Raw genomic sequence first — 12351 nt, forward strand, 5'->3', positions numbered from 1 at the left:
AGCTTTTTCTGCTAGGCTTTGCTTCAAGTGTTTGAGTTCGTAGGCCACTTCTGTTGCAGTAGTGTTAGTCTTCTGCATTCTGAGAATTGCCTGATTAAATAAACGCAGCTGCTCACAAACAAACTGCAAGTACACTTGTGCACATTCATCTTGAAGAACTTATTAATTACTGCTGGGCATTGCTCTTTTGAACAGAAGTAGGATTTAAGTCCGTGGAACATCTGGATGGTCCTTTCTAAGCAGGAAGAAGAGAAAGAAACCTTGTGTTCCCATATCGTAAGAGACTCTTGAATTCTACATTCACAGAATCAAAACAAGGTTTCAACTTCGCGACACGCACTGTGTATATGTGAATGTACTTGGATATTTTCACCGCAAGAACTTCAACAACTGTAGGAAGAACATCCACTGCTCTTTGAAGACAATTGTGTACCATATGGGCAGCACAGCCAATACCCAAACGTTCTCAGTCAAATTCGTTATTCAGCTGATGGTACACGTTTTTCCACCCCTTCACTCCCCCAAAGTTTGTGTTCCAGTTATCTGCACAGAAACCTATAACTTTCGGCTCAAGTTCATACTTCTTGATGACAGGTACTAAAATGTCGCTTAATATCTCCGATGTTTCCTTTGGAGTTGACGAAATGTCTAAAAATTTTACTTTTACTCCCTCTGAAGGCAAGAAATACCTCACTAACACTAGTAACATTTTTATCTCCCGCATATTAGAGGTATCAATGGGCACGGTTACTAAAGAGGAGCTAAAACTGCGCATATCACTGATTCACATTTCGTACGTGCGAGACTAAATTTCGCGTCAAACAGTTTCGAAATTAGTCAGCTGGTTTAAAACTGAATCCATGAGAGGCTGTGCGGTAAACGAAAGTTGCTTCTTCCATTGCAGGTTCCTTGTTCTGATGATCCGTGTTCTTGTAATACGAGGTGATATTCCAATTAGATACTTCTGATATAGCAGATATGTGCTTCACACCTCGCACAAGGTATACGATATCAGATCAACCTCATGTGTTACAGAATAAACACTGCCACAATGTGAACACGTAGCTCTGCTTTCTTGATTACACAGTGTTTACAAAAACAAATATTCTTTCCGAAGCTTACTCATTTACAGTTCCGTTTCTGCATTTTGAAAAGAAAGTAGAAACACTTTTTTTTGCTAGGGGCTTTACGTCGCACCGACACAGATAGGTCTTATGGCGACGATGGGATAGGAAAGGCCTAGGAGTTGGAAGGAAGCGGCCGTGGCCTGAATTAAGGTACAGGCCCAGCATTTGCCTGGTGTGAAAACGGGAAACAACGGAAAACCATTTTCAGGGCTGCCGATAGTGGGATTCGAACCTACTATCTCATGGATGCAAGCTTACAGCCGCGCGCCTCTACGCGCACGGCCAACTCGCCCGGTAGTAGAAACAATAGCACAAGAGAAAGACACATTCGCCAAACAACAGAGAAAACAATAACCAAGTGGTGGATTACTTGCGTCATTACACTGATTATGCTTTCCCGTAGCTAAACGACGTATATACAAAGAATCACTGCCTTGTTGATCATTAGTAGTGCACGTGGAACAGCACATAATCATATAGATTTTAGCACAAGCACAAGCGAATTACTGAAACTCGAGTTAATACTGATTATAAATTTAGAATGAGCCCAGAATGATTTGGAAACGGAAATTGGAGTAGGGAACTCACTTTCCTAAATTTCATCGATACGCCGTAGTTATTTGGTTGATAGGAACTGCTTTAGGATTATTATTTTTGTGTCACTGAATCTTCTGCAGGCCTATATAAAGAACGAACCTGGCGAGACTGAGTCGGTCTATAGTCTGTTTCGAGTGAGTCCGTCTTGAGTTCGTCAATCACGAGTGAATGAGACGGTCGCGAGTCCATGACGAGTGTTACAGTGAAGTATGAGTACATCAGACGGCTACGTGGAGTTCAGTGCACCTTGTTAATGATGAAGTGAGTTATTCTAAATCTACATTGCACTTCGGAAGCTGTGTTGGAGACCAGGAGTACGACGAGTGTGTGAGTGAAAAAAAAAACTGTGTCGATTGCAAAACTCAAATGCAAAACTCAAATAATTCTAAACAGTAGTTTAATAAATTTACTGGATAGTAAAAACACTTGACCTCTCCGAGGATCCTGACAACCTGATATATTATTAAGGTAATAGGGGATATACAGACCGGATCTATTCTTTTATTTTTATCAACGTTCAGCACTCTGTGCCATATCTGTCAATCTGATGGTTGAATCCATTATGCACTGTTACCTTTCTCGTCGAGGACGAGGGCGTTTATTCGACTAGAATCAGAATATATTTTGAATCCATGTCAATAAGCACACAGCTTCCCTGATAAGTACGGAATAGCTCATAATATTTTTATGGATAGTATACCTTCTACTTCTTTAGAGCCAAATAGCGATGCATAAAAAATAAAGTTAAAATACTGAGCAAAACGAGATAAAAATAAGGAACATCAGGGGCTAAGATCAGGACTGCTTTAGGATTATTATTTTTTGTGTCACTGAATCTTCTGCAGGCCTATGTAAAGAACGAATCTGGTGAGACTGAGTCGGTCTAGAGTCTGTTTTGAATGAGTCCGTCTTGAGTTCGTCAATCACGAGCGTATTGATCAGTTGGGTGGAGATATATTTCGAACATCACTTCCTCATGAAATGATCAGAGCCCTCTACAAACCTTATCATTCCGTACAGCAGAACATAAAGTTATGCTAATAATAATAATAATATGATACTCACGTAGTTCTGGTCGTTTGGAACAGTCGATACCAAAGGGCAGATCGCACTTCTCGTATTCAGAGCTGTAATCATTGAACACCATACCGTCGGGACAGAGCTTCTCCGTGATAGCTCCGTCTATACATTCGTAGTATTTGTCACACTGAAGAGCGTCTGCGAAGTAGCCATTGGGCTCAGGACATTCGTCACCAACGTCATCGTCACCTCCTATTGCAGTTGGCGCCGCGGTGCTCTGTTGACGGTTACTTCCACCAAACGGGGACTTGCGGGGTTTCGATGACTGGGCATTGGCCACCACTGTGAACAAAGAGAATAGGTGGATAAGTGAAGGTGACTGCACAAGATTAACCTGAAAATGAGTGACTTCACATACTTTGAATCCTCGACTATAAAATATTACACCAGTCAGGTAAAGTAAAATGCCTCTGAATGAGAAACCAATTGCGCATGAAAACAATTATCTTCCACACATTATGAGTTGGAGGTTACAGTATATTTCGCATTGCGTCTCGCCCCACTTTTAGTTACCACTAAAGAAAATTCCTCAGATACTCTCAATCGTGGGACGCATCAAAAGGTTGGAGGGACCTTTGAAATGCTTGCCACTATCGAACATCAAAACTTGGTCTACTACTACTACTTTTGTTTTCATTCCCCACCCTGAGCGGGTAGGACGGGCCACCTAAAGAGTAACGCCCTCTCTCTGGCCAGGAGATTAGACGGGGTTGGGAAGAATTGAGAGAAGAGGGAGATGGGTAAAAGGCGATATGAATAAGTTAAGGAGATGAGGTTAAGGATGTGTAGGGTTTCTATTGCTTTATTGACAGATTTACAAAAACTTGGTCTTTTCACTTTACCTCTTTACCGCTGAAAAGTCGTGGTTTCAGTAGGAGTAGCACAGCCGTAATACAGAAACATAAAAATAAAATATTGGTACTTCATGAAACAGTCTTCGCTGTCACCAAAAGAAAGAAAACTCCTTTTTTGAAAGCGTAATTACGAGTGACTGGGTTATGAATTAAGTCCAGAGAAGAAATAAATTCTATGATTTAGAATTCACCTTAAGTCAAATGTAGGGTAAGGAAACCAATAGCAAACATGTTCAGAGATTGTAAAGGCTTTCTGATTTGTGAATGCCTTCTAACCAAAAATAACAGTTAATGGTGGCCAAGTGTACAAACTCTCCAGAAACTGCATAAACGAAAGGAGTCAGGACAGTTACCCACCGAAGAGAGGCCGCATCATGAAACACGACATGCGAAAATCAGACTAGAACTTCGTTGGAAAAGCACTAGAGGGAAGTTCTGTTACATTCGCCGTACAATCTTCACTTGACCCTATCGTGTTCCATCTCTGTTTTCTATCCGTAAAATAATGTACGAATAAAGTGCACTGCAAACAGAAGTACCTAACCATAGGTGCACAGGAACAGTATAGTGAAGTAAGACGCTGGGATTAATATTTTAATGTAGGTGGTTACTATGTTGAAAAAGTAATATATGTAGTTTAATAATTGTATTATTCAGAATATTCATGGCTTGACAATTTTGTGATATTTTCATTTTCACGCCATTTTCTTAAATTTAAAGAATGAATGTATGTCATCCGGTTCAATCGGCTTCTCAAACACCAGTTTGCTTAATAATAATTATTTATTGACAGACTGATGTTTATGACTGTACTGAGAATAAATTAGTGTATTTTTTTTAACTTTTTCTAAAATAATTACTACTTAATTATTGAGTTTACTTGTTCTGTTTATAGCACTGACAATCGCATGATTAATAAAACTTTTAATATCTAAGATATTTAAACCTATCTCACCGAGCGATATGGCTGTACGGTAAGGGCCGTGTAGCTGTGAGCTTGCATTTGATAGATGTTGAGTTTGAATCCCATAGTCGGCAGTCCTGAAATAGTTATTCGTGGTCTCCCACTTTCACACCAGGCAAATTCTTGGGCTGTACCTTAATTAAGGCCACGGCTGCTTCCTATCCTTGCATCGCTGAAAACCTTTGATGTGTTTGCGTGGCGTTAAACCAGTAGCAATAAAATCTATCTCAATATAAAGGTACTTATTTTTGTTTACATTAATTTTAAAACTAATCAAATCGCCAAAGTAATGTTATTTATTTTCTTTTTGTCATATGTTATCTATAAAACTTGCACTAATTTTTTATCAGTACAGTGCTTTTTCCTTTGCAATGTAATATTCGCCCTTTCGAACCAGATATCAACTATTTTGAGTTATATGTTCTTTTGCGTTTTTTCTAGTTTAGGAAAATCCAGAAAGATATCAGAAGAGCAATGCCACAAATATCCTTTGAAAAACCGAACCCGACGGCACTTACCGCCATTGAATGGGCTCTGGCCTGCCCAACGACCGCTGCTCAGCCCGAAGGCCTGCAGATTACGAAGGGCCGTGTGGTCAGCACGACGCATCCTCTCGGCCGTTATTCTGGGCTTTCGAGACCGGGGCCGCCATCTCACCGTCATATAGCTCCTCAATTCTAATCACGTAGGCTGAGTGGATCTCGAACCAGCCCTCAGGCCGAGAGAAAAACTCTGACCTGGCCTGGAATCGAACCCGGGGCCTCCGAGCGAGAGGCAGGCACGCTACCACTACACCACGGGGACAAATATCCTTTGATGGAATGGGAAATTTTTCCTCAGCCTTCGAATTGAAAAAGAAGGAATTTTACTGAATCAAATGCAAGCAAACAGAACTCTTAGCAATTGCAATTCAATTCTCGGAATGTTTTCCAGATTAGTATTGTACAATTGGTAATGGTGAAAGAGTTATCTAATTAATGCTTCTAGGGTGAACTTAGGACACTTTTCCTACAGATGGCGATATTTTTTGTGTTGCGTGTATATTCAAAGAACATGAAAGGGGTAAGATATTTAAGTTTTGCATCTTCAACAGAGACATATCAAAGATTATCACTGTATTTAATCCGTAAATGTTTAATGAAGTATGAAGGAGAGAATTTGAATTCAGTACCACAGATTAACAAACTTCACTGAATAATATATATTTCAACCATTATTATTATCAGATTTTTCATTAATTTATTGACTTTACAATTGTTTAATTAAAATATATTTTACGTAGGAGACAGCATAAAATTCTCCCCCGCCTTTAGTCTCGCCTATCTACAGCTTCTCAAAGATTTAACTACAGGAGTGTTAGAAAACGTATTTTATAGCATTTATCAAATTTTAACCCCATATTCCAATATAATTTTGTGTAAAATGATAGTAAATAAAAACGAATGCGTGGTTTCACTCCTTTCATTGAAAATATTGAAAAATCACTCATAATTGAACCTTTTGCACATTTCTCCCCTAAGACTATGAATTAGAGTTATCGCGTTTCTATCGGATTTTAGAAATAAAACTAGGAACTTCCTGTACAATGAATGAAATATTATATTTGTATTCAATGTGGTCAGTGGTTTGTATTATAGTTTACTTCTAACGACAGCTAGTTCCAATGGTATGTTTTGAAAACGTTAAGTTAGTCATACACACGCACTGACTTATGCAGGAGAATCAAATATAAAATGTGAGACTGAGTGGAGGGATGGGCCGGTACTTAACAACACACCCAGTAATAACTATATTTGCATAGCTTACAAATTACCTACTTTACATTATCTGTTAGGAATACGAGGGAGGAGGGGTTCTTGGCGTCCTGTTACCATCACCATGCAACATCGCTTAGAATATACATCGCTGTAGGACAAGAGTCCCACTTACGATCAGCTACACAGAGTTTAAAAGTAAGACAGTTTCTTTCCACTTGAACCCTATTTCTTCATCCCATTCATTATCATCGGCTGATAGAACAGGTTACACTTTGTAGCTCCGTGACGTACAATACTTAGGCAACTTTTCCATCGTAATTGGTGTCTAGGTTGCATAACTGCCCCTTCACTGGGGTTAGTTTCTTAAAGGCGAACAATATTACAAGCATTCCTTAGCCCTGAATATTAGACATTGTAACTCATGTACAACATTGAGAAAAATCTTCAAACTGTATTCCGCGTACCAAACAGAAAGTTTCCCTAAATATTATGTAGCCCGTACGAAATACGTAGAATATCTAAAATGATTTAACACGTTCCAATTTTTATTTTATTTTCTATCACCCACAACCCACTGAAGGACTGATTACAGTCAGATTCGTTGCTGAGCTTCATTCCCTCCATTTATTTAAATGAAGATATTTACATTTTAGAATGGTATACGAATATGCTCGAGAAGAGCCTCCGTGGCAGGTTTTTCTCCGGGTACTCCGGTTTTCCATGTAATATTTCATTCCAGCAACACTCTCCAATATCATTTCATTTCATCTGTCAGTCATTAATCATTGCCCCAGAGGAGTGCGACAGGCTTCGGCAGCCGGCACAATTCCTATCCTCACCGCTAGATTGGGGGCTCCATTCAATCTATTCCTGACCCGGCCGAATGACTGGAAACAGGCTGTGGATTTTCATTTTCCTACGAATATGCTCGACAGCCTAATGGTAGGAGTAGTAGATTATTTCAGTGCTGGCGAGAATTTGTGGTTTTTACGATGCTTGCCCTCCTTCATTCGCCTCAGAAATACTGGATTGAAAAATAACGTCTTAATGATAAAAGTAATCCATTAAACTAATTCCAGCCTAGTGCCAGGCCAGGTGATATAGATACAATTAGCCTCAGGATATTGGAACGCAACGAATAATGACGGTAGTCACACATTTCCACGATTATGACAGATGGTTACGAGATGTCACTTACATGAAACTGAAACTAGAAATCCCGGAGAAAATTTGCCACACTTTTATTTTGTCCTACAAAACTTTCACATGGATTCACTGACATTTGAACCCAGGATGCACTGTGAAAGGACAATATCTAATCATCTGAGCTAGGAATGGGGTTCCCTTAACCATTAAAATCCACTATACCGAGCTCGATAGCTGCAGTCGCTTAATTGCGGCCAGTATCCAGTATTCGGGAGATAGTAGGTTCGAACCCCACTGTCGGCAGCCCTGAAGATGGTTTTCCGTGGTTTCCCATTTTCACACCAGGCAAATGCTGGGGCTGTACCTTAAGTAAGGCCACGGCCGCTTCCTTCCCACTCCTAGCCCTTCCCTGTCCCATCGTTGCCATAAGACCTATCTGTTTCGGTGCGACGTAAAGCAACTAGCAAACAAAATCCACTATAATACCACAATACTTGTACCATTAGTTAGTGGTAGGTTTCTGGTGAATCTCTGCCTGAAAATAACATTGTCCACACTCAGAAATACATGTCACAGGTATCTTAAGCTAAGTCACTTGTTGCCACTCATCTCCCGAGTCTGCTCACATCTTTTCGAGATCTATACATCCCACTATCATTGGTTGTGGCATTCGGGAAAGAAATCATCTAAAAATCATATTTCTTCAATCTTGAAATTATTTTTTTAATATCAAAATGTATCACAAGCAAGAAAACCTTTAACAACAACTTTTAATAGTTCTTTGTATACAAGGATTTCTTTTAATGAGCCCTTAGAAGTTTAGAAACTGTATCACTCGATAAAGATAATGTACAAAATTATCTACAAGTGATGTTTCATAGTGGAATAAAAGACATGCGAGGACAAAACTGAATCTCGCGACTGCCAACATGTCGTCAATGTCTAGAAGGTCATTAACTTGTAAATTATTGAGTTACCTAAGGGGTAGGTACGTGTCCGCGGCCTCTAAGTGCCTCTGAATTGGCAGTCAGTTCCGGTCTGGTGACATTCGACTTGCCAAGGTTTGGGCGTGGCCACATATAACAGCTCAACTTTCTGTTTGAACAGTGCCGTATGCATTGGCTTTGAGTCACAAAGCCTCCTGGAACTTACTCTCTAGCGATACCCGAGGTGAAATGCCACGTTCAGCCTTCTGTCGAGTGTGAGACAGAGATCCCACTAATAAACAACCATTTAACACAACGAAGAGAAACTGGCTCTCTTCTCATATAAACTCTGTGAATGAGGTGACACACATGTAGAGAAACATGCATTCACACAGACTGATAAGTTGTAATCTCAATGGCAATAACAGTGAAAGAAATTGTACTTTTTGTAGTGTCTGAGAACGACATGATCTCCTGAGTGGTACTATGATCTCCTTCTGGATTTCCTACAGTGGTGCCACTTGAGATAGTACAGACCTCGATTTGGTGTTGTGTCGATACTCCAGACATTATCATCCCTTCTGAGAGGGTACCCCTTGCGGCCTGATCGCTGAGCTCTGGTATGATCTGCTTGTTTGATACCATCGAAGGGCCATTTTACGGTAGAGTAGTGAGGCTAATCCTCAAACTTTCATTCTAGGCAGTGTCAAATCGAAGGAACAGGTTGTACTCAAAGGGCATGTAAGGTAGCTGTTTCCAGGTAACTTGTAAATTCATTCCATTTTTTGAAAAAATATTTTGGGATTAACCCTTGTGTAATGGGGTATCTGATAAAAGCCCCCCCTCCCCCACTACATACTTTACCCTCGTGATGAACTTAATCTCACTTTTTCAAATCTCGTAAATTGTCAACAACGAAAAATAAATGCTTCCACTATGTAGTTTGAGATTATGCCTTGTTTAATGGGGTATCTGATGTACTCCAGATAGGTTGGCCATAAATATTCTTCATCGTTGTTAAATATTTGCCTCGAAAGAGGGAGTTGGAAATAGCCACTGAGGAAAGGAATACTAAATGAAGCCCACTTCGGTGTCCTAGTTCTATTGTCCCCGTTAATTTTCAAAATTGAGTTGATCCTTCTTGTTTTACATATCGTATGATAAAACTTTTTATTGGTGCTTTACTATTTTTCGGTAATCAGCTCGACCTTAGACAAGCTGGGTAGTTCTTCCCAGCCATTCTTATTATCCTGCTATCCAGCACCTCAGAGATCTCTCAGTATGGCTACAATCACAGTAATGTAAATGGCAACATAACAAGAGGACTTCACTATTTTGATTCCATGCAGATCTTTTGCGGAGGTAATAAATCACGAAAGTGTGTGTTCGTGTCAAAGAAGTGAAGCAATTATCACTTTATCATAATTCTAGTTGGTATAGAATTCGAAAATGATAAGGTGAAATCGGAAAGACTACGAGCACATTTCAAACAGGAGTCTATTTGGATACAAAATTAACAGTTTGTGAGAATAAAACACATCTCGTCTATCAATATGATTTCAGCGTTTTATTTTGTTTCATATCACTTCTAGTTTGTAATTGTAGTTTTTAAGATAACACATAGCGTTGCCATCAGGCAAAATACAACTTTTTACCTGTGTAAATGAATACAGATAGTGGACAGAGGTAATTTTACGGCGCACCTTCAGCTGTACAATCAAACATACATACCACTGACGCCTTGCAGAAAGTGCACATGGCTAGTAGGCAGTAATGATCGATCTTTGAACGTTAAGAGCTGAGCAAAAATTGCGAAAAATCATATATATTTATATATTCCACTATATCACATCACATTCGAATGTTAAGATATTACCCACCGCTCAAGAATTGTTGGTAAGTCTAAGACACTGAATTCAAGTTGAACCTTAAAGCTTGAAATTTTCGTCACGAAACGGGAACGAAAAAATGTCATGCAGTGAAGGGGTAATGAAATGTGGTTCAGCGTAGGAAAGGACCATGAGGCCTAACTTCGCCACTACGAATAACAGCAAATATAATAATAATAATAATAATAATAATAATAATAATAATAATAATAATAATAATAATAATAATTGACATTTATGTCCATTAACAGTTGATTTTTCATACGCCTGGAGGGATATTTTTAAATCAATACTTATTTTAAATATACAGTAAGTACGTTGATGAACGAAAGGAAGTTACGCCATTCCTTACTGAACTGGTTTGAAACTTGATTTTCACCGAGCTAGATAGCTAAAGACGCTTAAGTGCGGTCAGTATCCAGTGAGAGAGAGTGGGTTCGAACCCCACTGTCGGCAGCCCTGAAGATGGATTTCCGTGGTTTCCCACTTTCACACCAGGAAAATGCTGGGGCTGTACCTTAATTAAGGCCACGGTTGATTCTTTCCCACTCCTATCCCATCGTCACCATAAGACCTGTCTGTGACAGTGCGACGTAAAGCAACTTGTAAAAAAAAAATGAAACTTGATTTGTGTTATTAAAAGCAAGTACTCTCTGAGAACTCCAGAGGCTAGAGTCAGTGTTACCCTCACTCTCATATGTAAGTAACAGTAAGTACCCACATAAGTCCTCTTTACAATGGTGAAGAAAACACCACATAGCTTCTCACTCCTGAAGCTAATCTCTCGTCGCGGAGCTGTCCACAGTTTTCCTTTACAGTTGAATAGTTCTGAATTAATACGGTTCGACACTGTGTTCCAGAGATGTCCAAGGTGACAGAACATCTGTCTGTGTATTTCTCATTAGAGGTCCAGAGATTAGTATTAGGAAGAAGGGGAATTATCTTTTCTTTTTTTTTTCTTTTTTCTAGTGGCTTTACGTCGCACCGACACAGACAGGTTTTATGGCGACGATGTAACAGGAAAGGGCTGGAGTGGGAACGAAGCGGCCGTGGCATTAATTAAGGTACAGCCCCAGCATTTTCCTGGTGTGAAAATGGTAAACCACGAAAAACCATCTTCAGAGGAGCTGCCGACAGTGGGATTCGAACCCACTATCTCCCAATGCAAGCTCACACAGCCAACTCGCCCGGTTTATATCACTCTTGTATGATGGAAGCTACAATGTTTTCTATTCAAGATAATGAAAATTTCTGGCAAACCTTGTATTTGCGACAAAAGGATTCCTTTATGATTTACTGTACCATTGCAGTCAACTTTGGCTTTAGTTCCGAACAGAATACTTTGACCAAGTTACAATTATTGATAATTCCTAAACACTAGCTCATGCTTTTGATACATTTCTAATCTCATAATAAGTGTATATTGCAGTTTACTAGAATACTTCCGGAATTTTATATCAATCTGTCATCAACTGCATCATTTGGAACATTTTCAATGAAATGCTTGAAAACTGGAGAATGCTCGGAAATTCTCAATGGCGAAGGCTGGATCACGAACAGCATGCTTGTTCCGACACTGGAAAAATCTATATGAACCGAAGTTCATTTATTGTTATCTGAACTTCAGACGTTCCTTTCTCTCAAACAGTATCGGATTACTTATCCAAATGCTGGTCAAAGCCAATTTTCTTTTAATTCGAATAATTCCACAATTGCGGAATTTCATCGGGTAATGTGTTTGAAACCTCTCCTCCGTCATATATAATATAAAAATTATATAAACATAGAATATTGCCCTTCGTTTCAGAAAACCTGTAATGAAACTCCGTTTCGGAAAAATGCGTTCTGACAATACCATCAGAGTAAAATACTTTTCCACTATAAGGTATATTGAACCAACAGGCTAATCATCTTATTTTTTCTTGAAACAACAATCTTCAGCAACACAGATGAACTATTTGAACGCTTAATTAATGACATTAAAATCGAGGGTTAGTTAATTTGCTCATTA

At 39.3% G+C, this 12351-nt stretch overlaps 1 protein-coding gene across 1 annotated transcript in view; it reads right to left on the bottom strand.

Moving 5' to 3' along the window:
- The window catches only part of LOC136881061 (protein obstructor-E), a 50872-nt gene that overhangs the window by 15216 nt on the left and 23305 nt on the right, over positions 1–12351 (bottom strand). Inside the window, exon 2 of the mRNA XM_067153671.2 lies at positions 2790–3086. Within this exon, the coding sequence (XP_067009772.1) occupies positions 2790–3086 (297 nt within the window). The remainder of the gene's footprint in view (positions 1–2789; positions 3087–12351) is intronic.

The sequence above is a fragment of the Anabrus simplex genome, chromosome 1 (genome assembly GCF_040414725.1).
Source record: "Anabrus simplex isolate iqAnaSimp1 chromosome 1, ASM4041472v1, whole genome shotgun sequence".
Classification (NCBI taxonomy): Eukaryota; Metazoa; Arthropoda; class Insecta; order Orthoptera; family Tettigoniidae; genus Anabrus; species Anabrus simplex.